At 37.2% G+C, this 18697-nt stretch overlaps 1 protein-coding gene across 1 annotated transcript in view; it reads left to right on the plus strand.

Annotated features, from left to right (window-relative positions):
• The window catches only part of Rab3-GAP (Rab3 GTPase activating protein), a 55833-nt gene that overhangs the window by 30475 nt on the left and 6661 nt on the right, over positions 1-18697 (plus strand). The window contains exons 14-25 of the mRNA XM_071695344.1: positions 133-284; positions 2023-2127; positions 3035-3188; positions 4201-4392; positions 6175-6585; positions 7291-7515; positions 11337-11510; positions 11835-12016; positions 12706-12924; positions 16221-16370; positions 16665-16790; positions 16912-17064. Coding sequence (XP_071551445.1) covers positions 133-284; positions 2023-2127; positions 3035-3188; positions 4201-4392; positions 6175-6585; positions 7291-7515; positions 11337-11510; positions 11835-12016; positions 12706-12924; positions 16221-16370; positions 16665-16790; positions 16912-17064 — 2243 coding nt within the window. The remainder of the gene's footprint in view (positions 1-132; positions 285-2022; positions 2128-3034; positions 3189-4200; positions 4393-6174; positions 6586-7290; positions 7516-11336; positions 11511-11834; positions 12017-12705; positions 12925-16220; positions 16371-16664; positions 16791-16911; positions 17065-18697) is intronic.

Genomic DNA, 18697 nt, shown 5'->3' on the forward strand with positions numbered 1-18697 from the left:
TTAATTAGAAATTTTTATTTGGATGAAACAGAAATTCTCTTGAATTCCTGTTGGTTATGTAACTTAAAGGTATATTACAGTTTAATATATAATGACTTCATTCTTTTTTAAATGAAATGTATTTTCTTACAGAAGATGGGATTCAGAATCTGGATCATGAAAGTCGCCTCTTTGGGCAGCAGTTGCTTCGCCTGAGGCAATTACTTCATATGTACACAGTCCTTACGAAGCTGCATAATGTCCAAGAAGCATCACCTGTACCAGATGACCACACCCTGCTTCTGGTCTGTTTATGTTGGTTTTTGCCTATTTCTATTTTTCTTTTTTTCTTATTTTTACATTGAAGGCCCCAGTCACAGACAAGATGTCCATCTTTAGGCCAGGCCTTACTTGAAATATGAAAGGGGATTAATGAATAGGAGAGCAAAAAGAGGGAAAAGAAAAAATATTTATTTTAAAAATTTTAGAGAAACTGGAAAGTCCACCTTTCCTAAAGGGATGTCAAGGGTGTTTAGAAAGTTATGAGGGGTAAGAGCTCCAAAACGTCAAGGTGTAGGGAAAGAAACAGATATGACGAGGTCTAGCTAATGATGGTGGCATACAAGCTGTCAGCTTTCAGAACCAGAAACCAAATTATATCTATACAAGAGGAGAAGAACACCAGAATTGTAGCATCAGGCAAGTGGGTAAGCTATCAAGGTCAGACTGGAGAGTTAATAACTTAGACTGCTTTAGCTGCTACATCACATGATTATTGTGTGGCCATTAGCAATTCAGCTGTGGGCCGTTTTGATACCTGCTTCTTTCCCTACATGTCAAAGCTTTGGAACTCTCTACCTTCTCTTGTATTTCCTAATAACTATGAACTGGCACATTACAAAAGATGGGTTTTTCACTTCCTCCAAAATACTTAAATACTTTCCATTCTCTTTTCTTTTCCCCGTTTCATAATTCTCTTTATATTTCAATTATGGTCCGGCTTGATGTAGACTTTTGTCTGTGACTGGAGCCTAAAAAAAAGATAGAACGGTGTTGTAAGCTTTGGAGAAACTGTCCAAAAGAAAGTAATTTACAACATATGTACAGGACTCCCAATTTTTCTGAAGGAGACTTAGATATTTGTGCAATTTAAGGTTTCCAAGATGGGTTAGGTGTTACAGTGATGTTAAGAATGTTCATTTTTTTAGTTGCAGAATCAAAGATGAACAAATGATGAAAGAAGCTGGATGGGCATGAATGCATCACTTGTATTAAGCAGCTGTTAGCACCACGTGTTTAGTGCTCTGTACTGATGAAGCAATCTCGTCATTTACAGACTTTCAGAAGGATATAAGTGGCCTAACTGTACTCCTACATATTTTTCTTACTATAAAATGAATACCTTTGAAATAGTAATAAAAAACACACTTCTGATCAAACTTGGAAATTCAGAATTATGAGTGTAGGTATAGGAAACCATCCTCAAGAGTTAAGGGGCTAGATAAGACAGTCATTTGTTAATAGATTTGTTGGTCATAATTTCCCCTAAAAGCACAACCTGCGGAGAAGCAGATTTTGTTCGATTCCAGTGACAATTATTCTTTTCAGGTATACTTAAACTGCTCCTCCACATGGTTTTCTTACCACTTATTTTCAGTTTCACTGTCTTGAGAGGCTGCTATTTTTGCTTTATTTTTACATGAAGTTTAATTTTTTCCAGCTTGTTTTCCTCTTGTGTATACATTTTTGTTCCTTTCTCACACTCTTGTTTCATTTACATGGAAATCCTTATTGCTTTCTCTCAAATGTAAATCTGTGTTGATGATTAGCACCCAAAAAGTTTTAGGAATTAGTGCTGTTCCATTCTATAATGGGCAATAGCTGAGGTAAATCTGTTTGATCTGCTATGGCAAACATCCCTTATTAGTTAGTTGGCTGAAAATGTAGTGTAGCTTTTGTACACTTTGATATTCCTGTCATTATTTATTTTCATTAATCACCTTTTACAAAGTTTAGCAAACTAATTACACTTTTATCCATCAGGAGCTGGCAAAGCTCCTAGTCTTGACTCCAGCTGAAACTGAGGAGGTTCTAGCGGCATGTGAGCAAAGTGGCTACTCCACTTATAGTACCTCTCGTAACAAAAAAGTAAGAATGTTTTCCAAACATTTTTGTGTAGGTTTGTTTTTACAATTTGGTAGGTGTATTCATATTGTGCAGGGATTTTTAAGGAAGGGAATCTTGAAGTTGAGTTATATAATGTACATTTAGATAACTTTTACAGAGGAGTAGAAACAGTTGATAGAAATTAATACTAAATGAGTGTATACTCATTTACTCATTAACTACCAGAATTTGAGTTGTAACTTAATTTTTTGAATATCGTCCTGTCATGAAAGTAGAGTTTGGTTAAGATCCTTGATTTTGGCATCTAAATTCTTCATAATGTAGGTATTTTTACTCATTTATTTCAGTATTTTTTATTCATTTTGATTAATTTTGTATTAGGTAACTTTTTCAAAGTAAGTAATTTATTGGTCAATAATCATTGTTTGATTTTCTATTATTCACAAATATTTCATTTGTACATTTGTATTGTAGATATTGCTCACATTAGCTGCATAGCGTTTGTGTATTATGCTATGTTTTTATTCCTGATTTTAGGGAAGAAAGAGTACTACCCAAATATCTTCTGCATATCTTAGAATATGATTAAGAAGGATGGGGGTTAGGGGACTGAAAATCCCCCTTGCATGCATTATCTTTTTTTAAAAGAGGACAGACAGAGTAAAGTGCCTGCTGGTAAGTATAGCATGAAGTGGGAAGTATTCACAACATGACTGATCTCTGTTTACCTTATTAGTAAATTGTTAACTTCCACTTATCAGTCATTTGCGGGGATGTTGTAGGTCATTGTACTATTGTTATGGGGCTTTCCTTGTGATTTTTTCCAAGCTGATGTATGAACTAGACATGCTAACACAGATGCCCTCAGCTAACCCTCTCCAGGATTAGAAAAGCTTTTCTCAGAAATCAAAACTTTTTTCATTTGCAGGTGCAGTTCTTAGAAGCCCCACAATGTCTAAGTATTGGATCTTTTATCCGGTGTTGGGATGTGTCTGTGGGTACACTTGTGAAGAATAGCAGTACTTCAGTGCTTCCTGTTGAATTAAAAGAAGATTTACAACCAGAAAAGAAACTTAAACTTGGTAATTAGTGGTTTTGCATGTGAAATTTTGCTTTTCACATGTTAGTTTTAGGCAGTACACCAGTTTGTGCCAGAAATGGGTTAATCATGTCTTCATCTTAAGATGAGGCATTCCATATAATCTTCATTCCACCTGTGCTTCTTTCATTTTTTGCTGAATTTACAAGATGGTCATATATTATGCATATCTGCTCTGGAGTGGACCAGGATACTTTGTAGCTGCTTATAAGAAGTTGAAGTATTAGCTTGTGGCAGTTGGTAAAGCATAGCAGTACTCCAGTTCTTCTAGTTGAATTAAGAGAAGACTGCAATCAGAGAAAATGTAGGCGTAGTGATTATTGATTTCATGTGTAAAACTTTTCTTAGCATAAATTAATTTAAAGGAAGTATACTGACAGGTACCAGCAGCGAGTCAGTCATGTCTTCATCTTGAAAAGATAGATTGTTGTAGATAACCTTCCTTTCACCTGTTTTGCTTTAATTCTTTATTAGATTAACAAAATTGACATGTGCTTTGTGTATTATCAATGGACTAGATCAGGCTTTATGAGTTATGTCACACTTGGCAAACTTTTTAGAGTACTGCACTGGTATCATCTATCTGTTTATCTTTGACCAGAAAAGTAAGTCATAGATTCCCAAATAATGAATGTTGAAGGGGCCATTCCTCTAGATGTAGGAAGAGAGTTTATAGGAAGCTCAAAGTATGTTTGCTGCAATACCTGTGGATCGTAGCACTGTGTTGTTTATGTTGTTTAGCTACAAAGACTACTTTGCCTTAAATGGTACACATGATTTTGTGGGCTTTGAATTAATGGTGTATGAATAATGACTTAATGATAAGTGAACTTACCCTAAAGCGATCCAAATTTTTTAAAATCATATCACTTTGGCGGTAGAGGCAAATCTTTCACAGTAAAATATGATGATGTTAACATGACTCATGAAATAAAGTTATTGTAATACGCTAAGGTAGGTTTTAACAGCACTTATAAGTTTGATTATATTTACAGGTGAATTCCTTTATGGTTGGGCTTGGCATGGAGAAAGTGTCAAGTCATTCAGCAGTGCTGTTAAGGCTAGTGGGACCAACCCTGAATCTCTACTACATGTGGCACTGGTATACTGGTCCCAGTGCCCCCACCCTGACACTGTGGCTGCATTACATTTTGGAACTATATTACATTCACTGTCTGTATTAGCAGGTGAGGCCAAGATTCTTAAGTATATGGCTTCACACATGCATATATGAATATATGTTATTATTGTTTTTTTTCTATACATATTCATCATTTCCCACGTAAGTGAGGTAGCATTAAGAACAGAGGACTAAGCCTTAGAGGGAATATCCTCACTTGGCCCCCTTCTCTGTTCCCTCTTTTGGAAAATCAAAGAAAAAACAGGAGGGGAGGATTTCCAGCCCCTCGCTCCCTCCCCTTTCAATCACCTGTAACACCCAGGGAATACATGGGAAGTAGTCTTTCTTCCTTATCATTATCATTATACTTGATTGCTGTTTCCCCCATGAGTGATATGAAGAAAGACCCATCCACTCACATATACATACATACATACATACATACATTATCCCTGGGGATAGGGGAAAAAGAATACTTCCCACGTATTCCCTGCGTGTCATAGAAGGCGACTAAAAGGGGAGGGAGTGGGGGGCTGGAAATCCTCCCCTCTTGTTTTTTTTTTTTAATTTTCCAAAAGAAGGAACAGAGAAGGGGGCCAGGTGAGGATGTTCCCTCAGAGGCCCAGTCCTCTGTTCTTAACGCTACCTTGCTGATGCGGGAAATGGCGAATAGTTTGAAAAAAAAAAACATACATACATATACATATCAACGTATACACATATACATACACATGCACAGACTTATATTCACATGTACATATTCATACTTGCTTGTTTTCATCCATTCTCATTGCCACCCCGCCCCACAAGAAACAGCATCACCACACCCCAGCATCAGTGAAGTAGCTTCAGAAAAAAAGACATCACATATCCTAGACAAAACCCAAGCTTTACCAAGCAGAAATGGGTATGTTTGAAGGAATAGTTGTTCCAACAATATTATATGGTTACGAGGCATGGGCTATAGATAGGGTTGTACGGAGGAGGGTGGTTGTGTTGGAAATGAAATGTATTGAGGACAGTATGTTGTGTGAGGTGGTTTGATTGAGTAAGTAATGAAAGGGTAAGAGAGATATGTGGAAAGAAAAAGAGCGTGGTTGAGAGAGCAGAAGAGGGTATGTTGAAATGGTTTGGACATATGGAGAAAATGTGTGAGGAAAGGTTGACAAAGAGGATAGATGTGTCAAAGGTGGAGAAGTAGGAGACCAAGTTTGAGGTGGTAGGATTGAGCGAAAAAGATTTTGAGCGATCGGGGCCTGAACATGCAGTAAGGTGAGAGGCATGCAAGGGAGAGCGTGAATTGGAGCGTTGTGGTATACTGGGGTTGATGCGGTGGTAATGGACTTAACCAGAGCATGTGAAATTTCTAAGGTAAACTATGGAAAGGTCTGTGGGGCCTGGATGTGGATAGGGAGCTGTGGTTTCGTTGCATTACACATGACAGCTAGAGATTGAGTGTGAATGAATGTGGCCTTTTTTGTCTGTTTTCCTAGTGCTACCTCACTGAAACGGGGTAGTGATGCTGTTTCCTGTGGAGTGGGATAGCACCAGGAACAGATGAATGCAAGCAAGTATGAATATGTACATGCGTATATATGTATATGTCTGTGTATTTATATGTATGTATATGTGTATTTGTTGATATGTATATGTATGTATATATGTATTTGTTGATATGTATATGTATGATATGTGCATGCATGGGTGTTTATGTATATATATGTGTATATGTGTGGATGGGCTATTCTTTGTTTCCTGGTGCTACCTTGCTGATGCAGGAAACAGCGATCAAGTATAATGAATATGTAAAATATATGTATGTATATGTATAGTTTTTTCCTCTTTACAGGAAATAGAGTTCTTTGTGACATAAGTGAGCAAAGTCAGTGGTGGACTGCAGTGAGGGACAAGTTAGTAGCCTCAACACAACCATACCATGCCTTTGTAGCAGCACTTCTTTGTCGGGGTGTTCATGCCAACCTTGAATTAGACTTGCAGCGCTCTGCTGAACAAGAAATAAAGGATATTAAAAACACACTACATAGTGAAGTTGAAAATGAGAACCAAACTGTTGTCATGTATCCTTCCTTAAATGATTGGGAAGATTTATCCATGGAGATGGTAGAATGGAATTTGGTGTTATGGCAATTGGAATGCTTAATGCCCCTAAGTCAGCTTTTGTCATTGCTGCCACCCAATGGACCAGGAAGACAGCCAAAACTAGAGGTCTCAGTTAAAGACCTGCTTGACAAGGGTAAAGGTATGTTTCACTCCTCAATAGGAATGTCATCAAATTTGCATGAATGTAGCCCTTAGAATGTTGTCATCATTAATTAATCATGCATGTTTCAATGCTGTTATTGTCAGTCAGTGATTTAATGGTTTCTGTCCTCATTCAAATTCTTAGCTATTGTATACTCCACAAATTATCCATAGATATCAAGAAAACTTTTTCCGCCATGGCTGGCAAACATAACACATGCCTCAGGCACCCATATATATCATAAAAGATGTATATTACACAAGCTTCCACTTGCTGTCAAGTAAATCACCAACTAAGAAATTTTGGTAAGTTTTTGAATGCTCAAACAATTACCATAGTATTATTTCTTATCTTTTTGCCAATGAAATAATCATAAACATAATTTAATGATGCAATAACGATTTGCGCACCATTTAGAAGGATTGTCAGAAAGATCCTAGTAAGGTTGGGGGATGTTGTACAGAGGAAAAAACAAAAGAAAATGGGGATAGTTTAGTAGAGAGAAGTATACAAGTGATAGGAAGGTTTACTGCAAAGTTGTACAAATTTCAGTCACTGATAGTTAGAGGAAATTCAGTTTGTGCTATTCTTTTAATTGGAAAGTATGAATGAGATGTAGATTAGATATGTATTGAAATACAAAATTGGCTGCATCTCTTAGGCTATGATGTCAAGAATATAAAGGTTTTTTTTCCTCTGCAGGCTTTGTTGCTGAGCTGGTAGCTAACTGGTTTATTGGCTCTGGCTTGCCCTTATCCACAATTGAAGTGCTCCTCAAGGAGCAAGACAAACTCATTAAAACAAGGGAATTAAAATCCATGGAATTTGATGATGACACAGAGATAGTGGAAGATGATTTGACTGTTCATGATAAAAAAGTTACTGAAGAACTGGGTGAGCAAGATTCTGCCACTGAGGAAATCAGAAGTAAGTATTCAGTAAAATATTGAAAAGTGACCACATGTGCCATTATAGATGACTCATGCTGTAATTTCTTGAACATAAATCTCTTGATGTTTCGATGTCTGCTGAGAGTAAAGAGGAGTTGCAGAAGGTTGTAAGTCTTGTTTTATTATGTGTGTAAGTATAGGCAGTTGAAGGTAAATGAAGTTAAAGTCCCATAGTAGAATAATAAAGGGTAAAGGTGTAAGCATAACATGAAAGTGAAGAAAGGATTAAGGAACAGTATAGTCCTCCTGACCCCGATCTATTCAGCCAAAACATGGACATGGGATAATTCATAGAGGTCAAGAATCCAGACTTTGGAAATTATGTATTTGAGAGGAGCATGTTGATTGACTATACTGTATGAAGAAAGTGATGAGGGGATGGATGAAAGATTTGGTATGGCAGGGAATGCAAAGGGAATGAATTTTGGAGTGTTAGAAAGGGGCATGAGTAAATTGTTTGAAATGGAGTAGGGAATCCATTAAAGTTGTATGATGTTAATTTTTTTTTTTTTTTTTTTTTTTTTTTTGCCGCTGTCTCCCGCGTTTGCGAGGTAGCGCAAGGAAACAGACGAAAGAAATGGCCCAATCCACCCCCATACACATGTATATACATACGTCCACACACGCAAAATATACATACCTACACAGCTTTCCATGGTTTACCCCAGACGCTTCACATGCCCCGATTCAATCCACTGACAGCACGTCAACCCCGGTATACCACATCGCTCCAATTCACTCTATTCCTTGCCCTCCTTTCACCCTCCTGCATGTTCAGGCCCCGATCACACAAAATCTTTTTCACTCCATCTTTCCACCTCCAATTTGGTCTCCCTCTTCTCCTCGTTCCCTCCACCTCCGACACATATATCCTCTTGGTCAATCTTTCCTCACTCATTCTCTCCATGTGCCCAAACCATTTCAAAACACCCTCTTCTGCTCTCTCAACCACGCTCTTTTTATTTCCACACATCTCTCTTACCCTTACGTTACTTACTCGATCAAACCACCTCACACCACACATTGTCCTCAAACATCTCATTTCCAGCACATCCATCCTCCTGCGCACAACTCTATCCATAGCCCACGCCTCGCAACCATACAACATTGTTGGAACCACTATTCCTTCAAACACCCATTTTTGCTTTCCGAGATAATGTTCTCGACTTCCACACATTCTTCAAGGCTCCCAGAATTTTCGCCCCCTCCCCCACCCTATGATCCACTTCCGCTTCCATGGTTCCATCCGCTGCCAGATCCACTCCCAGATATCTAAAACACTTCACTTCCTCCAGTTTTTCTCCATTCAAACTCACCTCCCAATTGACTTGACCCTCAACCCTACTGTACCTAATAACCTTGCTCTTATTCACATTTACTCTTAACTCTCTTCTTTCACACACTTTACCAAACTCAGTCACCAGCTTCTGCAGTTTCTCACATGAATCAGCCACCAGCGCTGTATCATCAGCGAACAACAACTGACTCACTTCCCAAGCTCTCTCATCCCCAACAGACTTCATACTTGCCCCTCTTTCCAAAACTCTTGCATTCACCTCCCTAACAACCCCATCCATAAACAAATTAAACAACCATGGAGACATCACACACCCTTGCCGTGATTATTAAATGTTTTATGGAACACTATGTGAGATGAGTGCAAAGTGGGTTGATTGTGGTCTGATATTCAGCATTAAAGAAACAGAATGGAAGTTGCCATGTTTTGTGTATGCAGATGTTGCTCTTGTTTGCTGAATAAGAAGAGAATTGGATGAATTGGTGGGCTGATTCAATGATATATGTAGAATGAGTGAGTAGGAATAAAAGTAAGATGCTAGTTTTTGAGAGGGAATGGAGGTCACATAATATGATCACTTTGCTTGGTAAAGAATTAGAAGTTTTGGTTGAGTTTGAATATTCAAGTAGTGAAGCTCAGTAAGGATGGTAGTGAGAAAGCTAAAATTGAAAGTAAAGTTATGCTTAGGAGAAAATCTGGGGGTGTACTGAAGATCTGTTGATTTTAAACATAAAGTGTGCAAGAAGCTTGCACAAATGAGTGATACATGGCTGTGAAGTTTAGAAGGTATAGGTCAGGATAGGTGAGAAGAGCAGTAGAGATGAATAGTTCCCACAACATAGTTGCAACTAAGGGGATAGATTGGATAGATAGAATGAAGATATGAGAAGGTTATGTAGTGTGAAAAGTCATTAGAGAGGCACATGGATGGGTCTTATGATGTTTTGTTTAAGAAGATATATTGTCCTAGAATAAAAGATTATAATGGTATGGTTAAAAGAGGTTATACTATATTAGAAGGACAGTTATGAGGAGGAGAGGTAGCTCACAGTGGTAAGAGAAATGGTTAGGACAAGGAATATTCAAACTTGATTATTAAATGAGTGTTTTAGAATTATGCAATGGTAGCATTTTGTGAGTGGAGGTGATTATTGAAGACCTGGGTCTCAATTGATGAATTAACTGGCTGTGTAAAGTGAATGAGTAAGAAGTGCTTTTATAAGTGTGGAAATTATTGTTTCACTTTAAAATGTAAGGCACAAATTTAGGATGTGTGTGAGTTATGTTGTGGACGGTCTGTGTACCTAATCCATTCCATTAAATGGGATGGAATATTTTGCATCTGACAGGGAAGGACAAGATTGAGGTAAAACAAGAAGTAATGTAAGAGGAAATGATTGTGCAAGGTGAGAGGCAAGTATGAAGGAATGTGGTGTATTACTTACAAAATTTTTAACGGAGTCTCTGAGTGAGTCATCTTTGAAAGTGGATATCTTGATACCTGTATGTGAGTAGATCTTTCTGTGTATCCATGGCATGGATTGCTTTTCTTTTATGTGAATCAAGGTAATACTTGTGAAATCTCTGCCAAAACTGTACCTGAAAAGTATACCCTTGCCTAAGTGATGCACTCTACATTGATATGTAAGATGATTACTTTATATTTGAGAAACACATTTCACATCTGTGCATCGCAGTAGAGACAAGCACTCTATATCATGCAAGCTTCTTGTCTATCCTAATTTTTTCCGATCGACAGTATGCATCCATAGTTCTCCCATGCTTGAATCCACTCTCACTTTAAGTTCTCCAACCACCAGTTTTATTGAGGAGTCCAAACTCAAGGTTGTATGTGACACCTTCACTAGTGTCATTTGAACAAAGGGCTTCTTTATATATGTCATATATACATGCAGGACCATTATGTACATCACTCATACCACATCTTGATGTCATATTTTCCATGATGCATAATTTATTTTGCATCATGGTGTCGTCATATCTCTGAATCGTCATGCTTTCAGCAACCGAAGTAGCTGTATATGGGTGAAAAGTATATGTTAACTTTGGCTGGGAACAATCGATCATATGGTGAATCTAGTCTGCAACAAGAATATTAACTGCACAGTTAGGAAGTGTGGACATATAACTGATTCTGTCAGATTAATTAGTTATTTTCTGGTTTTAGGTTTTTATAAGAAAGTGTCTTAAAGATTATGTAATGCTTTTCCCAGTTTTTACTCCTGTTATGTATTAGCGTTTCACTGAATGATATCAGGTTGATTGTCATTTTATGACAGAGTTAAAGGTATGTTTTCATATCTAATCTAAGGGGGGGAAATATTTTGAAAGTCTATTGCGAAAGATTTAAAATTTACATAAGCATGAGTGAATCTGTGAAAGGTGAAATGTTTGTTAATTTTACTGCAATCAGTGGCTTTCCATAAGAATTCTTGAATTATGTAATGGCTCCACTGGAATTAACTTTGTTCCATTTGTAGGATTGTTGAAAAGAGTTGGTGAAAAGTTTCCACATTCCATGGTGGGTGATTCACTTTTCACAAACATGGCATGGGAACTTGCAGCAACATGGCACAAGACTCCAGATGATACCAGTATGCTCTCCCAAGCTATCGCTCACATCATTAGAATAAACAATTCTCACATCAGACATGGTATGGCACCATAGTATGTTTTGCATTCTTAGTCATCAGGAAAGGGTGCTCTGAATATGATGTTCATTGAATATGAAGATTTTTATGTACATAATTTGTTGGAGGTATATTCTGTGATGAAATGACTGTTTATAGATTTTTGAGATATTTATATTTGAAAAAGACAGGTTAGATTCATAAAGTGACACTGTAAGTAATAAATTGATTATAATGTAGGAGTTAAGATGTAATGATTTTATTAAATTTCTTGGATTGTTTAGCTGAAGTGAACATTCTTGTGAATCAATTTTGAAATATTGATTTACCACTTATTGTTTATTTCAGGTGTATCTCTGATGATATGGGAGACATGGGTGTGTCTTTATGTTCAGATTGCTTCAAGTTTAATGGAGAAGGTTGGACGTCTTCCAAAAGACCGACTTTGTCGTCGTGATTTGGGTCTTAGTGAACATAGTTTATCACTTATGTTCCAGGCTGCTTTAGGATTACTTGAGCAAATTATGGATGTAAGTTATTTTGATAGGAATGTTGGGAGTTTCTTACCTATGGCCTTGAATTTTAATGAACGTTTTCTTTTGTTACTAGATGACATTTTTGCCTTCTATCCCAAAGGCTTTTGGTTATAGTCACAGTCCATGCCTCACATCCATTCACAAGAATATGTTGTAAGATAAGTTGATGAATATATTTTTCTGGCTTTCTTATCACATTTTGATTTTTCATGAGAGGGTAAAAAGATAAAGTTATTGCTGCATTTTTCCATTTTTTAAGTGACTGTCAAGGCACTAGCAAAATATAAAATCAATCAAAGGCCATCTTGGGAGAAAGGAAATGTCATGGCACTAACAAAATACAAAATCAATCATATGCCACCTTGAGAGAAAGGAAAACTAAGAGAAAAGTAAGGTAGAAACTAGTAGAGGTTTGTAGGCGTTAGTAGACCTGACTTTTAAACCTTCCCTAAACTAAGAACCCTATTTTGGACAGAGTATGATAAATCTTTTCACCTATATCAGTAATTGCAGGACATAGCAGTAAATATTTCCCCAGTTTTTACACACGCAGACCTTTTGTGCTTCAGAATCTATCCTAGATGCCATCCCTATCTAAATATTCCTGTAAGTGCACCATGATAGTACAGGCAAAGTTTATTTAAACTTGTTTTATTTATGTTAATTATTGTGTATCTTTACAGGCAAATGTTGTTTGTGAAGTAGAAAAGCCATTGGTTTTGTCAGCAGATAGATTCTGGTGTAGCCAAGAGGGTTCTCCAGCACTGGTAGAGTTAACTATCATGCAGAAGATGACCTGCTATGATTTAGTAAATCATCATTACCAGTTAGTTTCGGTTCTCTTCCTCATTGCCCAGCATAACCTCAAAGCAGCAAGGGCTCTGTCCTGTTTTGATGGCAAGGTAAGAGTTTATTTGTTAAAAATACTTGGTCCAGAATTTTTACATATCTGTAGAGTTATGCACTCTGTCACTACTAATCACAGAATATATGGCATGTATTGCTTCACTCTGATTTTCATTTAATTTTTTTATCACTCCTCATGTTTTCCTGTGTGGTGATTACTTCTAACAAGTACCCATTTTATGTAGGAAAGACTACCTGAATGATTTCCATGGAAAAATTCAAATAACACCCTGGTGAGAATCAGTAGGTATGGTAATTGCACTTTCGCCAATCTTTGTATAGTCAACCATACATTATTTTCTTCCAGTGACCAGTCTGGGAGGTATTTCTCACTTATTGCTTGTCTTCAAACAAAACTGGATAGGTATGGACTAGTCCAACACTGAAATTTTCACAAAGACCATTGGTGTATCTTTTAAGTTTGAGGAACAGCACATTGCCTTTTAGGTACTTAATGAGTGTATGTATGATGAATTCAGTAGAAACCATCACTTTAGCTAATAGGAAGTGATGCTTTCAGAATCTTTAATGTTGTATGATTAGATATCAATGCAGCTTGGCCATTTAATCAGATATGAATCTAGTGTTCTAACATTAGGGGGATTCATTTGCTGATCACCATCAGTCCATATTCCTGCCACCACATTTCTTACATGGATTTGTATAGTTGACAAGATTGTCTCACAATAATCATGAGATACTAAAGAGGAAGTTGCAATAATTTTGAGTGTGAATACAGCACTGATTGTGGTTTGTTTTTTGATATAATGATTTTAGTAAAAGTCACTGTCTGATTGACAAGAACATTTATGAACTTTGTTACTGTGTTTAGATTACTTATGCTTTATGATTTTTGAATGCTTCTTAATTTACCTACATAGTAGCAGCTACAAGTAGAGTATTTGTCAACTGAAAATCTACTTAATGAAAGATCTGAGCATCCAAGTTCCTGCTGCTATATTTACAAAGTTCTGTGGTCACTGATACTTGACCAATGACCAATGCAGGGTCAAGTGTCAGTCTTCAAGGGTTGACCCTTGGTTCAAAACTTTTGAATCAAAATGTTTAACATATGATTTTTCAGTGATACATTAGATTATATTTTTCATGTATTTCACCACACAGCTGTCACCTATAGGTTCTTACCTAATGCATGGATTAATGATTATCTACCTACTAAAATTTAAGAGAAAATAGTTGAAAGATGGAATTCTTAAATAGCTCATAATTGTCTTCCTTTCAGATAATTCAAATTGTAATTGAAGAATGATATGGTAGATTGTATTTTTCATATATTTCTTGTACACAGATATCTTAAGTTAGTTCTTACCTGACTCAATAATTAATGATAATTTACATATCCAGAAAAAAAAGTGAAAATGTGTGTATAAATGGAAATGCTTCAGAGAAAAGAAATGCTTGGGATCCCAGGGAGGCTAGCATTTCCTTCATCTAGAAACATTCATCTTATACTTAGTAAATTGATTGAGTGCATTATCTTTGAAATGTGATTTTTCTTTTCATTTCCCTTTAGTAGGTTCTTATCTAACACATGAATTGATAATCATCTATGTATTAATAAAGATATAGGGGAAAATAGCTGAAAGATGGAATTGTTACGTACCGTGTGATTGCCATAAGTTCAAAAATTTTAATGATGCAGTAAATTATGTTTTATATATATATATTTTTTGTAGACAGCTCATTTAGTAGGCTCTTAACCATTGCATGATTTAAGAATTATCTACACATTCAGTAATATTTAGAACATTTCTAAAAGCTTTGGGATTCTTACACATTCTGCTTCTGCTTTTTGTAGAAATATTCAACTTATGCACTTGGTAAATGATATGGTAAATTATATTTTTCATATGTTTTTTGTTCACAGTTCTCAAGAGATTATTACTTAACTCATGAGCTAATGATAATTCACGTATTCAGAAAAATAGTATTGATAATAGATATGCTAATGAAAGTGCCTTCGATCAAAAACATCAGCTCATACTCAGTGAATGTTATTGTAAGCTTTATATATCATATATTTTCTACACATTACTCTTCATACATGATACATGTATGAACACCCACATATTATGTTTTATTTATTATACTTGATCACTATTTCCTGCATCAGCGAGTAGCACCAGGAAAACAAACAAAAAAGGCCACATTCGTTCACGCTCAGTCTCTAGCTGTCATGTGTAATGCACCGAAACTACAGCTCCCTATCCACATCCAGGACCCACAGGCCTTTCCATGGTTTACCCCAGGTGTTTCACATGCCTTGGTTCAGTCCATTGACAGCACGTTGACCCCGGTACAACACATATTTCCAATTCACTCTATTCCTTGCATGCGTCTCACCCTCCTGTATGTTCAGGGCTCTGATCGCTCAAAATCTTTGTCACCCCATCCTTTCACCTCCAATTTGGTCTCCTGCTTCTCTTTGTTATTGAATTTTTTTTTCCTCTTATGTATTTGCCATTTCCTGCACTAGCGAGGTAGCATGAAGAACAGATGACAGAGCCTTAGCAGAAAAATCCTCTCTTGATCCCCCCTTCTCTGTTCCTTCTTTTGGAGCAGTAGATAGAAGTAGTAGGAACATTAAGGCAGGAGCATTAGGTGAAAACTTTATGTAGGAGCATTAGGTAGACAAATTAGGTAGAAGTAGTCAGTAGGAACATTGGGTTGGAGCCTCTGCAAACACTGCACTAAAGTTGCCATCTGCCAGTGACCTGTTAAGGGTGAGGTGTAAAGGCTAAGAATCAGCAGTGAAGTTCTCTAGTTATGGAGACTCTATTGCTGTGGCCACCCTCTTGTGAGAGTTCCATTTGGAACAGGTGTCAAGAGATATAAATAGATAGAATTTGTAGAAAATACTAATATCAGCAAATCTATTATAAGCAAATTGATACAAGCACTCTGGCTTAATATATGCTTTCCTTGGACAGACATTCATGATGGTATCCACTTTACATAATTATCCACAGGACAAAAACTTCTTTGTCTCAAACTTTTCAATGGACAAATACTCTGTTCCTGTAGCTGTAGAGCTGGCATGTGCAGTCTTTCTCTTGAGGTTACCATGGTTGATTCATTCAGTTAACTTAGCTTTCCTCCCTTAGGTTGGTTCCAAGTAACCCAGCTAGCATTTATCTTCCTTTAGAATGTAAATATCTTGTTTGCAGTTTTTGTTCATATTTGGAATACAACAGTTGACCACACATCCTCATTGTTACTCAGTATTCTTATTAAGAATATTATTTTCTCATTATGTATTTTTTTCTTGTAGGGACGTAGTATATTATTCAAACCATTAACTACAAGTTTGACTGTTGGAGGCTGTACTGATCCCGCTGTGGACAAGGCTCGTCTGTCACTCCTATGTCGGGTTATTACAGCCGCAGTTGCTTCTCTTCCAGACACTGCAAATCCTGGTCAGGTTAGTTTTTGTGCATCCTTGGTATTAAAGGAATTTTTTTACAAGCATGTAATGAAGTTACACTTCCTTGATATCTTGTAATTCTCCCTAGAAAATAATTTTAGTTCATTTTTTTTTTAATCAAGGTATTTTCAGCTTATCTTTTCAAGCAGTAGTTATAAGGAAAGCATTGGGAACACTTCTTGATGTCTTGCACCAGAGATAGCAGAGAATGAGGCATTTATTTTTGGTAGTCACCCCAGGTAAGACATACAGCTTCCTCAGAAATAACTTGACTTCCTCATTCATTTTCAGGGTGTTTCACCAAGTATCCGTCAAGCTGTTGATCTGGGTAGGGCTTGGGGATTATACCTTGATGTCTTGTACCGTCACCATGTCTGTGAGCTCTACACATCTGGTTTTGATAGCCTGGCTGAAGAAGTTTGTATCAGTAACATTGAGTTATATGAAAATTACAGGCAATTTTTTTTTCTATGATCACATGAATTATAGTAAATTTCAATGAATGGAGAGGAAATTGAATTGAGGACTTTACATCCAGATGCTGCCCATGGTCACAGATGGTCCATCACTAGGATCCCAGTTGGTTTTACTTGCTGGACAGCGCCTCCATCACCTCCTTGCTAACTCCCCTCGTACTGCACACGATTTAGCACTGATATCACCAACTATAACTGAATGGATAAGGTCATGTGTAAGTTGTAACTAATTAATTACTCCAGTAGTGTTATCCCCTGGGGATAGGGGAGCAAGAATACTTCCCACGTATTCCCTGCGTGTCGTAGAAGGCGACTAAAAGGGGAGGGAGCGGGGGGCTGGAAATCCTCCCCCCTCTTTTTTTTTCTTTTTTTTTCTTTTTTTTTTTTTCCAAAAGAAGGAACAGAGAATTGGGCCAGGTGAGGGTAGTCCCTCAAAGGCCCAGTGATCTGTTCTTAACGCTGCCTCGCTAATGCGGGAAATGGCGAATAGTTTGAAAAAAAGAAAAAGAAAGAAGTAGTGTTTGCTGTTTTGTATATTGATATACTTTAAATTATGCATGAAAGTTTTTCATTCTAAACTCCTTGATATGGGAGTAACATTTTAGTGCTGGGCTAATTATAAATTTCTAGCACTTAGTTGTACGTGAACAGCGGAAATTTGAGTGTGAAAAGTTTAGAAGGGGTTATCTGGATATTGGCAATGGAAGATGGAATTTAAAATGCTCCAGTGAAAGGAACAGTATTTCACATGCTATTAAAGTAGGAAAAAATAGAGAATTGATAATGCTGGAATGAATTATTTGAGAATCTTTAAAAAGTATACTATGTTGTTGACAGGGTGGTGGGAGATTCAAAACTTCTTCATTGATTTTTGTGGAGTAAATTGTCTTTTAAAGACAGTTCACTTTTGTAATCGTATATACATTATAAATGACCATAAATAGAGGAGTGAGGAAAGATTGACCAAGAGAATATATGTGTCGGAGGTGGAGGGAACGAGGAGAAATGGGAGACCAAATCGGAGGTGGAAAGATGGAGTGAAAAAGATTTTGAGTGATCGGGGCCTGAACATGCAGGAGGGTGAAAGGCGGGCAAGGAATAGAGTGAATTGGATCGATGTGGTATACCGGGGTCGATGTGCTGTCAATGGATTAAATCAGGGCATGTGAAGCGTCTGGGGTAAACCATGGAAAGTTCTGTGGGGCCTGGATGTGGAAAGGGAGCTGTGGTTTTGGGCATTATTACATGACAGCTAGAGACTGAGTGTGAACGAATGGGGCCTTTGTTGTCTTTTCCTAGCGCTACCTCGCACACATGAGGGGGGAGGGGGATGTTATTCCCTGTGTGGCGAGGTGGCGATGGGAATGAATAAAGGCAGACAGTGTGAATTGTGTGCATGTGTATATATGTATGTGTCTGTGTGTGTGTATATATGTGTACATTGAGATGTATAGGTATGTATATTTGCGTGTGTGGACGTGTATGTATATACATGCGTATGGGGGTGGGTTGGGCCATTTCTTTCGTCTGTTTCCTTGCGCTACCTCACAAACGCGGGAGACAGTGACAAAGCAAAATAAATAAATAAATATGAATAGATAAAACAATACATAGTACGAGTTGCAAGGCTGCAACAAGGCAGGTCGTCAGAAGGGGAGGCTGGCCTCCCTATATGGATGCCCTCCCTCCCTCCCCACATACATGAACAACATTTATTACTTTACCTTTCTTTCCCCATGAATTTATGGAAAAGTTTTGGATTTCCATCCACTGCTTTATAATTCTTAGTTTCTCTGCTCATGTTCACCTAGTCACTGTCTCTTTCATTGCTGCACAATGCATGATTTG

The sequence above is a fragment of the Panulirus ornatus genome, chromosome 58 (assembly GCF_036320965.1).
Source record: "Panulirus ornatus isolate Po-2019 chromosome 58, ASM3632096v1, whole genome shotgun sequence".
Lineage (NCBI taxonomy): Eukaryota > Metazoa > Arthropoda > Malacostraca > Decapoda > Palinuridae > Panulirus > Panulirus ornatus.